The sequence below is a fragment of the Lissotriton vulgaris genome, chromosome 6 (assembly GCF_964263255.1).
Source record: "Lissotriton vulgaris chromosome 6, aLisVul1.2, whole genome shotgun sequence".
Classification (NCBI taxonomy): Eukaryota; Metazoa; Chordata; class Amphibia; order Caudata; family Salamandridae; genus Lissotriton; species Lissotriton vulgaris.
Window position 1 is genome coordinate 952,327,424 of NC_141694.1, and position 17,166 is coordinate 952,344,589.

General features: G+C 44.5%; 1 protein-coding gene across 1 annotated transcript in view; it reads left to right on the forward strand.

Annotated features, from left to right (window-relative positions):
* Nucleotides 1–17,166, forward strand: part of TRMT11 (tRNA methyltransferase 11) — a 361,711-nt gene that overhangs the window by 58,931 nt on the left and 285,614 nt on the right. Inside the window, exon 4 of the mRNA XM_086926991.1 lies at nt 6,663–6,744. Coding sequence (XP_086783117.1) covers nt 6,663–6,744 — 82 coding nt within the window. The remainder of the gene's footprint in view (nt 1–6,662; nt 6,745–17,166) is intronic.

Sequence of the window (17,166 nt, forward strand, 5' to 3'; positions counted from 1 at the left end):
CGTTGTGAAAGTCAAGCCACGGTCATCTAAGGCATCTGGACTTTGGTAGTGCATGCTTTGAAAAAACAGCATCATTTCCTGTTTTTCATCGTCACAAGGCAGGCCACTTTATAGAAAAGCGGCCTGCCTTGTGTCTTTTGTGTGTGTACCAGACTCGGTCAATAGGTTCTTCCAAATAGTCATCGAATACCCTTGTTCCAGATAGCTACACAGCAGTCCCAGGGCTGTTCACTCGGCTGTAGCCACGTGCATATATTAGTCACTCACTCTCCAGCCTTACTAAAGTAGATTTCCAGTTAATGAAAGTCCTCTGGTTCACAAACCAAACAGTCAAGTCAATTATTCTCCACTGTTGTTGTGCACTTATAGGGAACGTCAAGAGTCTCTGCAAGGTACATATGGTAGGGACATCCTCATCTTGCACATCAGTGCTGACACGTTTTCCATCATCACACATGGACAGAAAGGCAGGGTGACTGGACATCCCCATACCACGTTTTGTGGTCTAGTATCTGAGGTTTAAGCAATGAAATTGTATCAGCTTGAATCTTGCCAATCACGTGCTTTAGTTATTTCCGTCATTATCTTATTCCATGACTGGACATCCCCATACCACGTTTTGTGGTCTAGTATCTGAGGTTTAAGCAATGAAATTGTATCAGCTTGAATCTTGCCAATCACGTGCTTTAGTTATTTCCGTCATTATCTTATTCCATTCCTTGTAATTACATTTTGTCCCACATCCCCAATCCCGTGCATGTCATGCAATGTACCATTCCACGTTCCTAAACTTTCTCTGTTTAAGAGATGTTTTGCCTTCCTACTGGTGCCCTGGTTCAGCAGTGCTTCTATGACTCCATATTCTCTAATACTCCACAGGCCCAGGACAAGCAGGCTGCACATGACAGGAGTCCATACGACAGATACTGTCTTGCTAGTATAATGGTCTGGTCACCAGTCTGATTTTATCATTCTAGATCAGTCATATTTCATTAAATGTTTACATAGTCCCCCAGTCATACAAATAGCCTACACCTGGTGATCCCCGTTCGAAAATTCACTAGCGGTGTTGACGTCCTGTACTACCTCTATAAAATGGAGTAAACTCGAAAGGATGTTCCCATGTGCACATGCAGAGGTTAATGTAATCTTTTTAAGGCGCCTCTTTTAGCTGTAGTGAGCAACTGGAATCAGATTTGGAAGGGAGCTGTTGTGACACACTATGCTTATAATGGCTTCAGACAAAGGTACAGTCCACAGGTATTTTTCCAGAAATGAAAATTCATGGGTACATAAGCCAGCCACCCACATGTTGAACTTGTACAGCCAATATCGTGCACCTTCTTCTTGCCATAACCAGTCCTCACTCTGTCGGAGGCAACTGGATTTTTTCCAAGGCTACTCTACTTGTGCTGTCATTATATACCAGTCTTATGATATCCGAGTTCAGATTTCTGAATCGTGAGTGAATTGGTATCACTAGGATAATTTGGAAATTAACGTGGAAAAGTTAACCCTCTTAGTTAAAGCCAGCCTTCCATTATAGGAAGACAGAAATCCTTTGAAAGAATCACTGATCTGTGCAAAGCTCCTGATCATTTAAATATATTTCCTGGGATAAGGGCATTACCTGCTTTATATACATATACCCAAATATATGTAAAGGTGAATGTTTGTAGTAATCTTCATCGGAGTGAGCAAAGCACTCTCAAAGTCTTACATAATCCCAACGCTAAAGGACAAAATAAATTGTGAAAAATCACATCCATTTACTGTATTGCTTTAGCCAGCGCCATCTTGTTTGCTTATATTAGCCATGGCTGTGCAGTCGATACGGCTTCTGGTGTATTTAGCCTTAATCCCATGCTTGGCACTGGTAAGCGAGTATTATCAAGTAGCCAGCTCAGCATCTAGAAGTTGACATTATTTGTATATCTTCTTAAGGTCTTTGGCACCTCGCTCACAAGAACGATGTACACCTGCCATGATATCAGAGTTTGGGTTTCTGTCACATATATCCTTTTGGTGCCTGAATGCAAAAGTCTATAAAAACTCCATTGGGGAAGAGGTGTAGAATTAGATGTACACTGCTATGAAGGGAAACTCTTGTCACTTTGTATTGTGGAATTACACATTACTTATTTTAGCTTAATAAACTTGCTCAGACTTAAGGTAGGCATGAGAGTAGCTTCTTCGACAATGATTGTAGTTGACATGAACCCTGGACAGCATGCTCTTGCTCGGCAATGTGTAATGTTTTCTGTTGGCGTAGGTCTAATTTCAAATATATCTTTTAATTTTCATTGGTTTTTTGTTTAATTTTGGAAGAAGTATATTTTAATAGATAATCTCCTGTAGGGGTTTAAAGAATGGAAGTGTTATATGCAGTTCAGGTGACAGCATTTAGCTAGCCCTGTGGTTTTGGTGACGTGTAGTGTTCATAAGGTTAAGATGTGTGGTGTTTAATAAGAAGTGTTGACTCTTGAGATATGACTGAAATTGGTGTCTGAAGTGCGGTTGGTGTGACAACACTTAATCAGCTGTATGGTTTGGTATAATAGCTGTCTAGCATGCATGCTAGGAGAAGAGATTTTGTAGGTGATTATTGGTCACTGAAGTAAGTGAGGATATTTAGCCTAATTTAAAAAAAATATTCTCAGACTATCTGTACTTGGCAGTTCGAAATACTATGATTCATTAAGACCTCTTGCAAACAGATTCTTTAAGGAAAACTATTTTATACTTGAGTTGCATTCTATATGTTAAAATCTCCATATTCCAAAGTCAACTTTGATTTTTTGTATTAAATGAGAGCGATGCTTTACCAACCATTTCGTATGAGGAAAGATCAGACACATTATTTATCATTTTCATTGTTCGATTTGGATTCTTTGTTGTGATTCAGATAGCTTTTTACTTTTTGCAGACTTTCCTTATTTCACCATCTGATCGTCTTCTTTAGAAAAGGTGATGTGACTCCCTAGAATCAACTTCTGGTGAAGTGGAGGACATGTTGGGTTTACTAGAAGAAAATAAAGTTTTTGATAATGGAACTAAGAAAAGTAAATTCCTTACTCGAGGATTTCGGCTAGAATGTATGTTAAGGGACGTTTGTCAGTGGATTGTTTAAGTCCCTTTCTAGAAAGTTTTGGTGGCAGTGTATGTGGGTTTCAAGTTGTGATATTTACTTGAGGCACATCTTCCCAATGTGATTGGTAGAAGGGAGATTGCCATGAACTAATATCCTGGACACAAAATAATATTCAGTAGTTTAGTATGTGACCGTTTTTTTAACTCCATTGCGTAGAATGAGCTACAGTTATTAGGGACAAATGAGAGACTAAAGCACAGAGAGAAAAAACGTTGCTTGAAGAAAAGATCAAAGAAGATAGGATGTTGGTACACAGTCTTTAAGATATTTAAATGTGAGCATGCCGTTGGGGTTAGCGATAGAAACATACCTAGTATATTAGAGAAAGAGTGATGATGGCTTACTGTGGATCCTAAACGTTACACCTTGCATCCTTGGCGTGGTTTTCCCTAACTTTTTGCATCAGACCTCCTGTTTTTGCTGACGCCAGGACTCAGCACAGTTTCCGTTGCTAACTAGTGCTAAAGTGCTTGTGTTCTCTGTTCAAAACAAACGTGGTAAAATTGGCTTATAACCAATTGGCATATTTAATTTACTTATGTCACTAGTAAAGTGCATTAAATGTGCCCAGGGACTGTAAATTAAATGCAACTAGTGGCCCTGCAGCACTGATTGTGCAACCCACTCTAAACATGTCTCAAGCCTACCATTGCAGAGCCTGTGTGTGCAGTTTTAACCTGCCATGTCGACCTGGCAAAATAAACAATTGGTCTTAATGTACCCCGACTTTCCTATGTCAACAGAGTCGCTGCAACAAACTGAGGCCTTCAGGGAAGCCATGTTGCATATGTTTGGCACTCTTCTGATTGGCATATTTAATTTACTTATGTCACTAGTAAAGTGCATTATATGTGCCCAGGGACTGTAAATTAAATGCAACTAGTGGCCCTGCAGCACTGATTGTGCAACCCACTCTAAACATGTCTCAGGCCTACCATTGCAGAGCCTGTGTGTGCAGTTCTAACCTGCCATGTCGACCTGGCAAAATAAGCAATTGGTCTTAATGTACCCCGACTTTCCTATGTCAACAGAGTCGCTGCAACAAACTGAGGCCTTCAGGGAAGCCATGTTGCATATGTTTGGCACTCTTCTGATTCCCTATGGCTCGATTACGCCCCCACGGATGTGCAGAAGCCTACAATCTGGTTATTGCTGGTAGATCTGTCCTTGATGCCATCTGTGCCTCTTTAACTAGCTTTGGATTCCCATTCGGCTTCTGTGGCAACTACCATTCAAACTGTAAAATCTGTGCTGGTTCCTTCGACGCGGGGCCCGAAGCCGGAGGAGCACCCTCGACCGATACTGGGGACCTGGCTTAGAATTGAACTTCCCTCGACCAAGATCAAGTCCCATACGCATTTTGACAAATGCTGTCCCTTATATAGTCCAATTAAGATAGAACACCAGCTCTGCCAGGGAACTGCACTCAGGTGGTCCATCAACCTTTTCACTCTGGCATTATCTCAGTCAGCTAGCCTTTGAAGATGACAGTGGAGATGATGGAGATGAATTGCCCCATCCTTATGATGACAGCCCCTCTCTACATAGAGACCACTTGGCTGGATACTTCCCTTGATACTGGATTAATTTTCTCCACTGGACCACTTCTTTTACTGTGTTGGTAAGACATTGCAGCTGAGGGATTGGGCCCAGAACTCACTTCTGTGGAGCTAAAGAATAATGTACTCACAGAGGTGTTACAGCCAGGGTAGGCTTCGCTGAGTTTTTGCTTCCATTCAGCAAAGCCTGTTCTTAGTGACACATTGATGGACAGTTGGGGGAAGCCTTGCTCTTGCTCTCCAGTTAACAGCCGGGCTGTCAGGTGCCATCGGTCAGCACCAGGTGACCTTGACTTTCTGAATCAAGATTCGACTCCAGGGAGTCTAGTGGTTTAAGCTTCGACGAGCAAGGCGAACCTCAATTTATACCCCAAGATTCTTCCAGGACACGGACTCAAAAAGAATTGAAGCATTCTGAAAACATTGCCATCCTTGCGTTGAGGTTCTTGAGTGCCAGTTGCCTATTTCCAGCCTGGATACTACCATTTGCTTGGGTCAGGCATTCTGCACCAGTGTGTGGATCTGTCATCATGCTTGGAAACAATCTGTGAGCTCATCTGTATTGTCCATGTGTTCCTTATTGATATTTATTTTGACTGCTCTCACCTGTTTGGTGAAAAAGAGGGTACCGGTGTCGGAAATAGGGCTGGTTGTTACTCCTGCCATTTCCTCTCTCTGTCCTGCCTGCAGATTTGTGATGTTCACATTGACTCCGGTTCTGTCTGCCCTAGATCTGGGTAACTGGATGGTAGTCCTGAACTTGCAGGATGCTTATTTTAACACACCTATCCTGCAGTCCCACAGTCGTTACCTCCGGTTCAAGGATAGGCCAGGAACATTTTCTATGTTCGTGTTTCCCTTCAGCTTCACCTTTGCACCTCAGGTGTTCACAAAAGTAAAAGCAGTAAATTCAAACTTTACCTTAAAAAAACAGCTAGTCAGTGGTACCGTAAGTGGCTTTCATCTTGATGGCGAAGGTTTTGTCCTCTCAAGTGCTTGTTTTGAAAACGCCAGATTTCAATATCTCTAAAAAATCTACAGCAAAGGACTTAAAAAGAGGTACACGGGCTGATTCCTCCAACTATAAAGTTGAAATACATCAGAGTGTAATCTATACTCTCTCCTGGTCAAAACATTAACGCACATCTAATCACTAATTGTAGTTATTGTATAAACATGTGCAGTCGAAAAGTAACAACTGTCTAGTCTAAAACCTCTGAACGTCAAAGACATTTCTTATTCTGAAATATTATTTTCTTTTGTTCCAAAAAAAGTCTTTTTTAGGCATATTTTTGGGTGGGATCCTAATCTAAGCAAAACTATTTAACGTATATTTTAAGAAGCGCCAACTGTTTGGCAACTTTTTCTAAAACCTAAGATTTCTAAAAACAAATGAGAACTGTGCTCATTGGATACCATTCATTTATTTAGTTTTCTTATCTAGTAGTTTGAATCATAGCACAGTATTTGAATGTTGTTTCATTGTCAATGTACAGATAATAGTTGCCAGCAGGGAATGCTTTGGGATGTGCATTTCTTTGAAATTAATAGTTCAAAGTGTTTTGGCTTTACTGATGCCTCCCGCTTATAAATGTAATCACATTAATTTGGTGTTGTAAATCATTATATGTATATTGTTCTACTGTTTTCTACTTTGCTTTTCTCTTTTTTCTGATAACACTAGTCATTGTATGTAGATTCCTTTATCATTATATTACACAATTGATGGAAATTGAGAAATAGCATATATAAGCTATTTAAATTTGCATGTGCTTTTTATCATGGAATACGTTTTAGTTTATGCTTGTGTTGGCTTTCCCTGTCGTGGTTCAAAGGCTGAATATTCTGGTAGGATTACCCCTGACTATAAGCCTAACCACTGTCTCAGTCTATATTATGTTTTATGTGTGTTTTAAATAAAAGTAACCATACTAATTGATTTAATTTTTTAGGTCTATATTTGAACTTTGGGGTCATGGTAAATCCAGTGCAGAGCTGCGCAAGTCACTGATGAGCTACCCTCTGGAGAAGATGGTAGGTAGGGAAGATGGATGGGGTTCCTGAAAGAACTCGTAACTGTTACGATGATGCCCTACTCCTGTAATCTCACCAGGGCTTCTAATTAAATTTTCCGATCCACGTTTAGTGTAAAAGGAACTATGTAAGGCATCAAAAAGCCTTTGGTGCATTGTGTGCCTCAATCCCACCACTCATTCATGTCTCAGAGCATATATCTCAAAGCCCTAGTATAAAGTACTTTCAGTGTGCAGTTTTAACCCCTCTGGAATCGAAATTTGCCTACCATAGTAACTGTAAGTTTCTATTCTATTAAGGACACGTTGGTGAGGATTATGCTTTTCTTTCTCCACTTTTAATAACATACAAATTTCCCAGCAGCCAGAAAATCATCATTACAAGAAAAACTGAACCAATCCATGAAACAGTTGAATAAAGCATAAACAAACTGCAACTCGCATGGTCCCAAGGGAGGTTCCATAACAAGTTCTTCCACATTGTTCATGACCACACATAGCCCCTCCATTTTGGCTGTCCCTGCTCTTTATTCGCACCAAATTCTCACTGGTCCTGTTTCGCACCGTCATTTCTTAAAACAGAGTAGAGACAGCGTAAGGCATCCCAAGGATACACCCTAAGTACTGTCAAAATTTAACAAGAGTCTGCAAAACAACTCTCTGAATCATGACAAAGGTGACAATAAATAAACACTGTTACTTACGAACATACAGGAGGATTTGCACAAGATGTGCCCTGGGTGGGATAAGCCTCGCCTCCGTGTCCTTAATAAAATTGAAACTTACCGTTACTATGCTAGGCAAATTTCGATTCTATATCCGGACCGAGGCTCAATCATCCTAGTTTATAGCTTACGTACCATCAGCTGAGCGACCTCCAATACTGCTTTGAAGCTGTTGAAGGTGGAATCTGAGGACCAATCTGCAGCACGCATAAAGTCCTCCAAGCGGGCCCCCAGGGAAAACTCTTTTGAAGCCATTGCACCCCTGGTCGAGTGAGCCCTAAACTGTTTTGTGTCCATGCCCGCTTCCTGCATGACCCAATGCACCCACCTAGCAATAGTTGGGGAAGAGCCTGCCCTGTGCGGTTTTCTCAAGGCAATAAGAAGCTGTTGTTCGCCCGGAGGGCGGAATTCCTCAGTTATGTCCTCATGTGCCTTAAGACAATTTACGACACACAACTTTGGAGCATCCAGAAAAGCTGGATATGAGATCGTTCTTGTAAGAGACTTAGTACGACAACCCACCGTGAATGTGACCCCATCCGGGGAAAAAACTCTTGCGGAAATGTCCGATGACGAACATCAGAAACTCTCCTACAGGAGACTAAACACAACATCGTAGCCAGCTTGGACGAGATTTCCTTCAAAGAGAGATATTTATTGGCTGCCAAGATAGAAAAAGATTCAGAACTAAAATTGACGTCGCAAAGAACAGAATACCGCTGTTCCGGGGGCTTTGACAGATGTATGCCCCGCAGGAGCCTACAGATGAAAGGGTGTTCCTCTACCGGAGCTCCTTCCACTGGGCAATGTCCTGCGGAAATCTCCGATCGAAGCACAATAATCGAACGGTACGGTACGCTAGGCCGTCCGTTGCCAAGTCCGCGAGAAAATTCAAAATTGGAACGACACCTGCGACCACGGGATCCAAATCCCATCGAGGACACCAACGAACCCACCTTGCCCAGGTGGACCGATAACGCTTTGTGGTGCTGTCTGCCCAAGCCTTTGACAGGAGGACCTAAGCCGGACTCGAAAGTCCCAGGAGTGACCATCGCTGCCTGAAAGCCGCCATACCACAAGGTGGAGAAACCCCTGGGTGACCACATGATGTGGCTCCCCGTCCGGATTCAGAAGGAGATAAGGAAACAGGGGGAGTAGGATTGGAGAATCCCAAAAAGTTCCAGAAGAACCGGAAACCAAACTTGAGATCTCCAATACGGCGTTACCACCACCACCTCCGCTCACTGGCAGCGAATTTGGGCAGCTGTTCTCAAAATCATCGCGAATGGGGGGAAAAGAGTAACCTCTCTCCAGCCCCCAATCCTAGAGAAACACATCCATAGCCACGACCAGTGGATCCGGTCTCCAGCTGAAAAACCGCTGGTTCTGATGATGCAGGCGCAACGCGAAGAGCTCCACCGAAAACGGTCCAAAAGGTTAAGTAACCTCTTAAATACCTGAGGATCCGGCTTCGGCTGGGTGGAACCGTGGAGGGGCCTCGAGTGCCAATCCGCCACCTAGTTGTCCTGGCCTGGAAGGTACTCCGCTGTTACCAAGATGTGATGAGCCAGGCAGAAATTCCTAAAATCCTTTGCCACATTCGCCAAGGCCCCAGGATCGTGCCCTCCCAGATGGTTCACGTAACCTACTGCAGAAACATTGCCCATCTTTAACAGGACACACGACCACCATGGTCCAACCTCGAACTGCGACAGAACCTGCTAGGAGCTCTAGACAATTGATGTGCAAGGTCTGTTCTTCTAATGACCAAGCACCTCCGTTGGAAAACGCTCCTCAGCGGGTCCTCCAACCCGACCTGCTGGCGTCGACCTCAACGACTAGGTCCGGAACAGAACCAAAATTGCTCACCCGTTCCACGCCTCCATGTGCGTGAGCCACCACAACATCTCCTCTTTCCCCTCCACAGAGAGGGGGACGGACTGATCGTAGGACAACCCTCTCCTTAACCTTTAAGCGCTGATTCGCTCGGTAGTATAGGGGATTCGGAAAAATTGCCTGGATGGAAGAGGACAGCAGTCCCACTAGCCAGGCAATTTGACGGAGAGAAGTATGAGTTTTGGAGATAGTCTGTCTCTGCTCGTGTTGTATTTTAGCCATCTTCTGAGATGGCAGATTCAAGGAAGAGCGAGCGGAATCCACGACAAATCCGAGGAACACCACACTCTCAGAGGGCTGGAGGACCGACTTGTCCTCGTTGATCACAAAACCCAGCCCCTGTAGGAGAGAAACTGTTTGTTGGAGCTGACTGGACACATTCTTGGGACACGGCACCGTGAGAAGAATGTCATCCATGTAGACTATCATGCGTATGCCCTGGGCTCTGAGAAACTCCACCGCCGGGTGGAGGACCTTTGTGAAGCACAAATGTGCCGAAGAAAGGCCGAACTGAAGGGAGGTGAGTTCGTAAATCAGATCCCTCCAGCAGAACTGCAGAAACCGACGATGCTGAGGATGAATAGGGACCACCAAGTAAGCATCCTTGAGGTCCAGACGTACCATCCAATCGAATGGAAGCAGAACGTCCAGGATGAGATGAATCCCCTCCATCTTGAAATGCCAGTAAATCAACCACCTGTTGAACTCTTTGAGGTTGGTAACCGGACAACACCCCCATTGGGCTTGTCCACCAAGAAGATGTTGCTCAGAAATCCATTGGGATGCAGAACTGACCGTTAAACGACCCCGTTGCGAAGCAGAGCGGAGACTTCTTCGTCGATCAGCTGTGCATCGGCAACTGAAAAGGAAAGTGGGCAAGGAAAGCCCTGCCGTTGAGGGTGTTGGTAAAACTCTATCTGAAAACCTTGGATGGTTTGTAAGACCCAAGCGTCTGCCGTAATATCTGCCCAAGCCTCTCGGAAGGCGGCTAACCGACCCCCGATGCGGACCTGAGCCGCTGGTATAACACTTACCGCTGGAATTACCGCCACCAGCGTTGTTCTTGAATCCTCCTTGGCCCTTGAACCGCTGGCCTCTGGTGGGATAGATGTTAGTGTAGTTGGCGGTGGAATTGTATTGAGTCACATAATACATAAGAGAGAAGAAAAATGCGACTTAACTGGCTGCGAAGCAGCAAAGAAAGAGGGGGACAGCCAAAATGGAGGGACTATGTGTGGTCATGAACACTGTGGAAGGACTTGTTATATAATCTCCCTTGGGACCATGGGAGTTGCAGTTTGTTTATGCTTTATTCAACGTTTGAATGGATTGGTTCAGTTTTTCTTATAATTTTGCGAGAAAAAGGATTTTTGATGCTTTTCTGGCTGCTGTGAAATTTGTATGTTATTAAAGGCATAGAATTAGACTTACAGCAGCTGCTTTACTTACATTCACTTGTATCCTGGCAGCTTAGGATCCATACATAAGCCTATTCATCCTCAACTGTGCTAAAAGTAATGATAGTAAAGAGCACAATGAAGTTGCTGTAGCAGTTCTGTTTGTCACTGGGAAATCATGTTTTGTGTATTGTTTCAGTGAGCACAGCTATATCATTGTGTAGTGCTTTTTACTTTCTGCATATGTGAGATTAGGTGTAAAAGTAACTTAGAGTGAATGTTATATGAAACGTATGGAATTATATGTTTTGATATTACATTGGATACATTATTTAAACAATCTGCTTTTGCTTTGTCTCCTTCTTGTGATTAGTTATGAAACAGCAATAAAAATGTTAAACAGTGAAAATATATTGTCCTATAACAGTGCAGAACAGCTGTTACGTGTCATCTTGTGATAGCTGGCTGACTTAATTTGTAAAGTTCATAAAGAAACTTTTTTCTGCTGGTCCAAGCATGTGTTCAATCTTCTTCTGTGTTTCAAGATTCCACGTGGGAAGTTTTGTCCTTGACTGCTCTCATGTTTATTCCTGTCAGACCTTTTTACCAGAGGTTTTTAGGCTTTTAGTCAAACTTTTGTGCAGCGCAAAAAAGGCAAATCAATGACTTGACGGCATAAGGGCCTGAACAGCTTGGATGAATATGGCCATATTTTATGGAGATGTACATTCAGCTTCCTTCGGAAGCTTTCCTTTGTCATCAACTTTTCACTAGTCTTAATAGGTTCAGATTGGGACCAGCACAGCATGTGTATTTTTCAGTTCATTAGAGATTCAGAAATTCATGCAGAGTGTCCAAGCGTAAATCACGATGTTCTCCATTATAAGGACTGCTCCTTATTAAGAAATAGCTTTGTGAAGACTTGTGATCCTAGGCGTTTTTAGGGACTGGCTGTGGAAATGGAGAAAATGTACAATGGCCCTGTATACAAATGTTTAATCTTTTTTTAACATATTTTATTGAATTTTCATGCGACATACAGACACCATCTCACTTCAACAGATACATTATTTGACATCCGGCATGTTACTAGATACAGCAACAATTGTTAGCATGGACATTACATGTTTAATCTTGATTTCGTTGTTGAATCTAAAATGTCCCCCTCCTCTCCCTGATATGGAATGTTTCAAACTACCCCTCAATTAGAAATAGTCATATAAATAGTAGTTATCTGAACTGTCCTTTGGAACAGGCCATGGAAATGGATAAAATAATAATTGTTCCAGTCTACATATTTTATTGAATTTTTGTGACACACATCAATCTCACTTCAACAGATTCATTATTCGACATTCAACATGTTACTAGAGACAACAAGCATTTTTGGCTTGTACATACAGATGTTTAATCTTGACTTGCTTGTTTACTCTTTACAGTAATCCCTTTTCAAAAGATTGAGGACTGCTGTCTGACATTAACATTTCTATAAGGGAACTTTTTGTGCTCTTTTTGGTGACCTATTTTCCAAGGCTTGTTTTACCTGCTCTTCACAGTTGGGCCTTGCTTATTTATAGACAGAAGTTACTCTCCTGTTGAAAAAGTTATGGTGCCCTTGACAGTGTTTTCATAGCCTTTAATGATTGCTCGGTTACCTCCAAATTCATTTGTAAGGCACTTGAAAAACATTGATGTCATGGACTGGACTGCACACGTCAGCCTAGAGGAAGAATTACAGACGCACATCATTTCATGTTAGAAAACACACAAGCCAGCTTCTTACCAGAAAAAATAAGGTCAGTCTTGGGGGTGTTGTCATAATCAGATCTCATATTATACCTCTTGACTAATACCTACAGTTCTAAATTACTAACTGTTCATTTTACAAGATAACAGTGTTGCACCCAATCCTTCCAAATTCATAATAGAAGTATTTCCATCTTCCTTAATGTGACCATTTCCATCTTTCTCAATGATGAAATACCAGGTCAGACTCAGTGGTGCTTTTTAATCTTAATATCTTGGTAATACTTCCTGTGCCTCCCGTTGGAGCTCTAGTTTAAGACTATAAATGGGCTCCAGCCTACTTTACATGCATTATAATAGATAATGAACTTAAATTTAAAGAACAAATTAGCAAAATTACATCTGCATCCTTCAGTTCGATGAGGTTGATTAATAAAATAAAAAAATATGTTCCTTCTGTACTCTTAACAGTGACCTTGGCAATGATCTTTACACGGATTGACTATTGCAACAGTCTTTAGCTCACTCTTGCATCAGGTCTTGTTAACAGACTTCAGATTTTACAAAATGCGTCAGCTTGCCTCATTTTTAAAATTCCAAAAAACAAATCAGCAAGAGAAGCCATCCGAAAACTACATTGGTTGCCAGTCAGACAAAGATGTCAATTTAAAGCCCTCTGCCTGGCTTTTAAATCTTTGCCCGGACTGGGGCCGGACCAGTTTAAAAACAAACTCAAATGGTATATGCCGACAAGAACTCTACGGTCACGTTTGGCCAAGAACATGATGGTCTCCCCATTTAGGAAGGCTTCATGGGGAGGTAGGCGTTTTTTCAGAGCAACAACAATGCACTGGAATCAATTGCCACATACTCTAAAAACAGCTCCCTCTTTACTTAGTTTCAGAAAGGGCCTAAAAATCTGGCTGTTTACACAAGTTGTATAAAATATAAATTTGTTCATTCCATAGCAGCAGTTTTCCTCTGCCACACTTGTTTCAGTTTTCGGCAGCGCCAAGACGCCCTCGGGCATTAGTTGCGCTCTACGAATTTGATTTACATTACATTACATTTCGGCAGAGTGAAGGAAGCATGATTCACCTCATTAGAAACAACCTAATGACAAAAAAGGAGAAGAGATCTGTCTTCAAAATATCTTCTTCTTGTGGCAAAAGAAAGATCTATGCAGAGAACACACACAGTTCCCTTACTGCATGTATCCCAAGGGTTATGCTTCTCCCTGTGACATCTACAAGATGTTACCTACAAAGGCCCTCAGGTTTTGAGAAAGGAGGCGATCCATATATCTTTTGGAGAGAAAGAATGTTTCTCCTCTCTAAATTACTTAGGGATATCCATGCAAAGTGTGCCACCTAGCAGTATCTTAAAGCATGTAAGAGCTTTCAGAGCTAGAGTTCTCTAAGAGCACCTGCCTCCATGAAGGTGAAAACCAAAATTTTCTTGTCAAGGGGTTGAAAAAGCATTCTGATGATGAAGAAGAACATGGAGAAGATGAGGAATTGAGGCATTCACTTTCCATCAAATGGGAGACATACCACCTTAACTTTTCTTTAATGGAAAGGGTTGCTAATAATGCTAAACAACAGGGGGTGGTGATGGACAGAGTTTCTGAATTAAGCAGAATACTCTCACCCAATCAAGAGATCAGGGCTTAATCCAACACCGTTTTTTAGCTCACTGCACCATCCCAGCTCAGAACCTGGCTATATGCAAATTAGTCTGTCCCTGGCCCAGTGCATCATGGGAACAGGGCAAACCAAACTACCAAGCCAATTCATTCACTGGGAAGGAAACATGCTTCCGGGGACCGGTGTCTGGCTTTTCAGCCATCTTCAACCCGGCTTGCTTGAATCCTGATGGTGCAATGAGCAAGGGACTCACGTCTGAGTATTCCCTTCCACGCTTATGGTGGACAAAATAATTAAACAACAGGGGGTGGTGATGGACAGAGTTTCTGAATTAAGCAGAATACTCTCACCCAGTCAAGAGATCAGGGCTTAATCCAACACCGTTTTTTTGCTCACTGCACCATCCCAGCTCAGAACCTGGCTATATGCAAATTAGTCTGTCCCTGGCCCAGTGCATCATGGGAACAGGGCAAACCAAACTACCAAGCCAATTCATTCACTGGGAAGGAAACAAGCTTCCGGGGACCGGTTTCTGGCATTTCAGCCGTCTTGCTAATAATGTTTCCTTGCCGATGATGGTAGTAGAGCGGTACAAAAGGGGGTGGTGATGGTCGGAGCATCTGAACCAATCAAACACTCACACCTAGTCAACAGATCTGGATTTAATCCATCACCGTTCTTTAGCCCACTCTGCCACCCCAGTTCAGACATGGCCATATGCAAATCAGTCTGACCCTGTGCCTCATGGGAACAGTCCAGCCCGAACTGCCAAGCCATGCCTTCCCTGGACTGAAAACAAGCTTCATAGGACCGGTTTCTGGCATTACAGCAGTCTTCAGCCAGGCTTGCTTGAATCCAGTGGCAAAGTGAGCAAGGGACTCACGTCTGAGCATACCCTGCCAACTTATGGTGAACAAAGTGGTACAAAAGGGGGTGGTGATGGACGGAGCATCTGAACCAATCAAACACTCGCACCCAGTCAACAGATCTGGGTTTAATCCATCACCGTTCTTTAGCCCACTCTGCCACCCCAGTTCAGACATGGCCATATGCAAATCAGTCTGTCCCGGTGCCTCATGGGAACAGTTCAGCCCGAACTGCCAAGCCATGCCTTCCCTGGACCGGAAACAAGCTTCCTAGGACCGGTTTTTGGCATTACAGCCATCTTCAGCCAGGCTTGCTTGAATCCAGTGGAAAAGTGAGCAAGGGACGCACGTCTGAGCATACCCTGACAACTTACGGCAAACAAAGCGGTACAAAAAGTCCCTTGCTCAACTTTTATTCAAGATTCTTTCTTGTGAGGATGAAGACAGAGGGGATAGAGCGTGACCCCGCACCGGAATCTCAACTAGTTCCTCAATGAACAGTCCTTTCAGATGGCCACCTTCAAGAGGTTCTTCTGTTGCTGTAGGAAGGACAGTTTTACACCTCCCTGGGTTGACAGGATATCTATTTTTCATCCCCATACACCCACACCACAGGCAATATCTGTGGTTCTCATTGGTGGGCCAGGACTACCAAATTATAGCAGTCCCATTTAGCCTGAATGTGTTTCATGGATCTTCACCAAATGTCTCTCATCACCAGGTCAGATCTAGTCCCAGGCTAGATCACCAGGTCTTTCCATAGCTTGATGATTGGCTGGAGAAATCGTCTTCTGCTCAGAAAAGTTAGGCCTCCACAGTGGCCTGCATCAACTTGTTCCAGTGCCTCCGCTTGATGCTCAAAGAGGACAAATCATCTATCTGCCCACTAAATGAATAAAGTTCCTGGCAGCAATTGTAGTCATGTGATTACTGGAGGCATTCTCATCAGCAAAACATATTTCAGAACTACAGACCATGATTGCGAAGGGGGCGTGGCTTAGCAAGCCACGATGGCGGCTGTGTCTTGCTGAGGCTCCGCGATCGGGCTAGCATCTTGCCCAGTTCCCGAGATCGCCGGGAGCCTCAACCTGCCCGAAACAACGCTCGGGATGCCCCCGCACACTGGGGCACCCCTTGAGTGACCAGCAATTACAGCGGGCGGACAACACAAGTCGAGCTGTATCCTGCCAGGACCGAGGGACGCCGACCCTGGAAAATGGCGAGCGCTACCTAAACCTGCGGATCTGTGAGCCGCCGAGATCCGGCTCCCTGGACAGCGGTTCCTGAAGACGCGACCAGCAACAACTACGGAGGAGCCTACATAAGAGACGGCGTTGGCCCACGGGGGGGCATGCTACACGGCACCTCTCTGCGCTCCGGAGCCCCGACACGCAAGATGGCGGCCGCCGCCCCGGGGCTCCGATGCATAGAAGCGGAACACCCACCAGAAGCCTGATCGGCTCCCAGACCTGGACGGCCTGTCACCACTGACCACGAGTAGCCGGCGAGCACACCACCGATGCGGAGCAGACCATCCCGGGTGCCCGACACCCTCATCGTGGGCGGTGAGTGTTGATCTCTCCCGTCCCCCCCCCCCCCGGAGATCCTGACCGCGGCGCCTCAGCCTCGGACCCTTGAATCCCCGGGCGCTAGATCCCTGAACAGCGGCCCCAGAGAACGCGGCCAGCCGACGACCGGGAGACATCCCTGCAGGGGCGAGAACACCGAGCGGCGCCCTCTTTCACCCCGGGGCCCCGGACCCCAAGATGGCGGCCGCCACCCCGGGACTCCGGCACCTTGGAGCTATTTCCCTGCCAGGAGCCTGATCGGCCCCCAAATCCTGACAGCTTGCCACCGCGGACCGTGGGAGGGACGCCACTCACACGGAGCTGAGCGCTTCGGAAACCCGCCACTATCACCGAGGGCGGTGAGTGCTGTGCTGCCATTTCCCCTCCCCCTCCCCGAAGATCTCAAGTTGACGCCCCGGTGGCCCCCTTCTCACGTCCGCCCACGGGGAAAGCCACTGAGCACGCCGCCACCCGACCAGGGAGCCCGGGTCGCACTCACCTATACAAACTGCCCAGTGACTCCGAGTGCCTGACCTTAATATGGCGCCTGTGAAGACCTGACGCCGGGGACAGCCACGA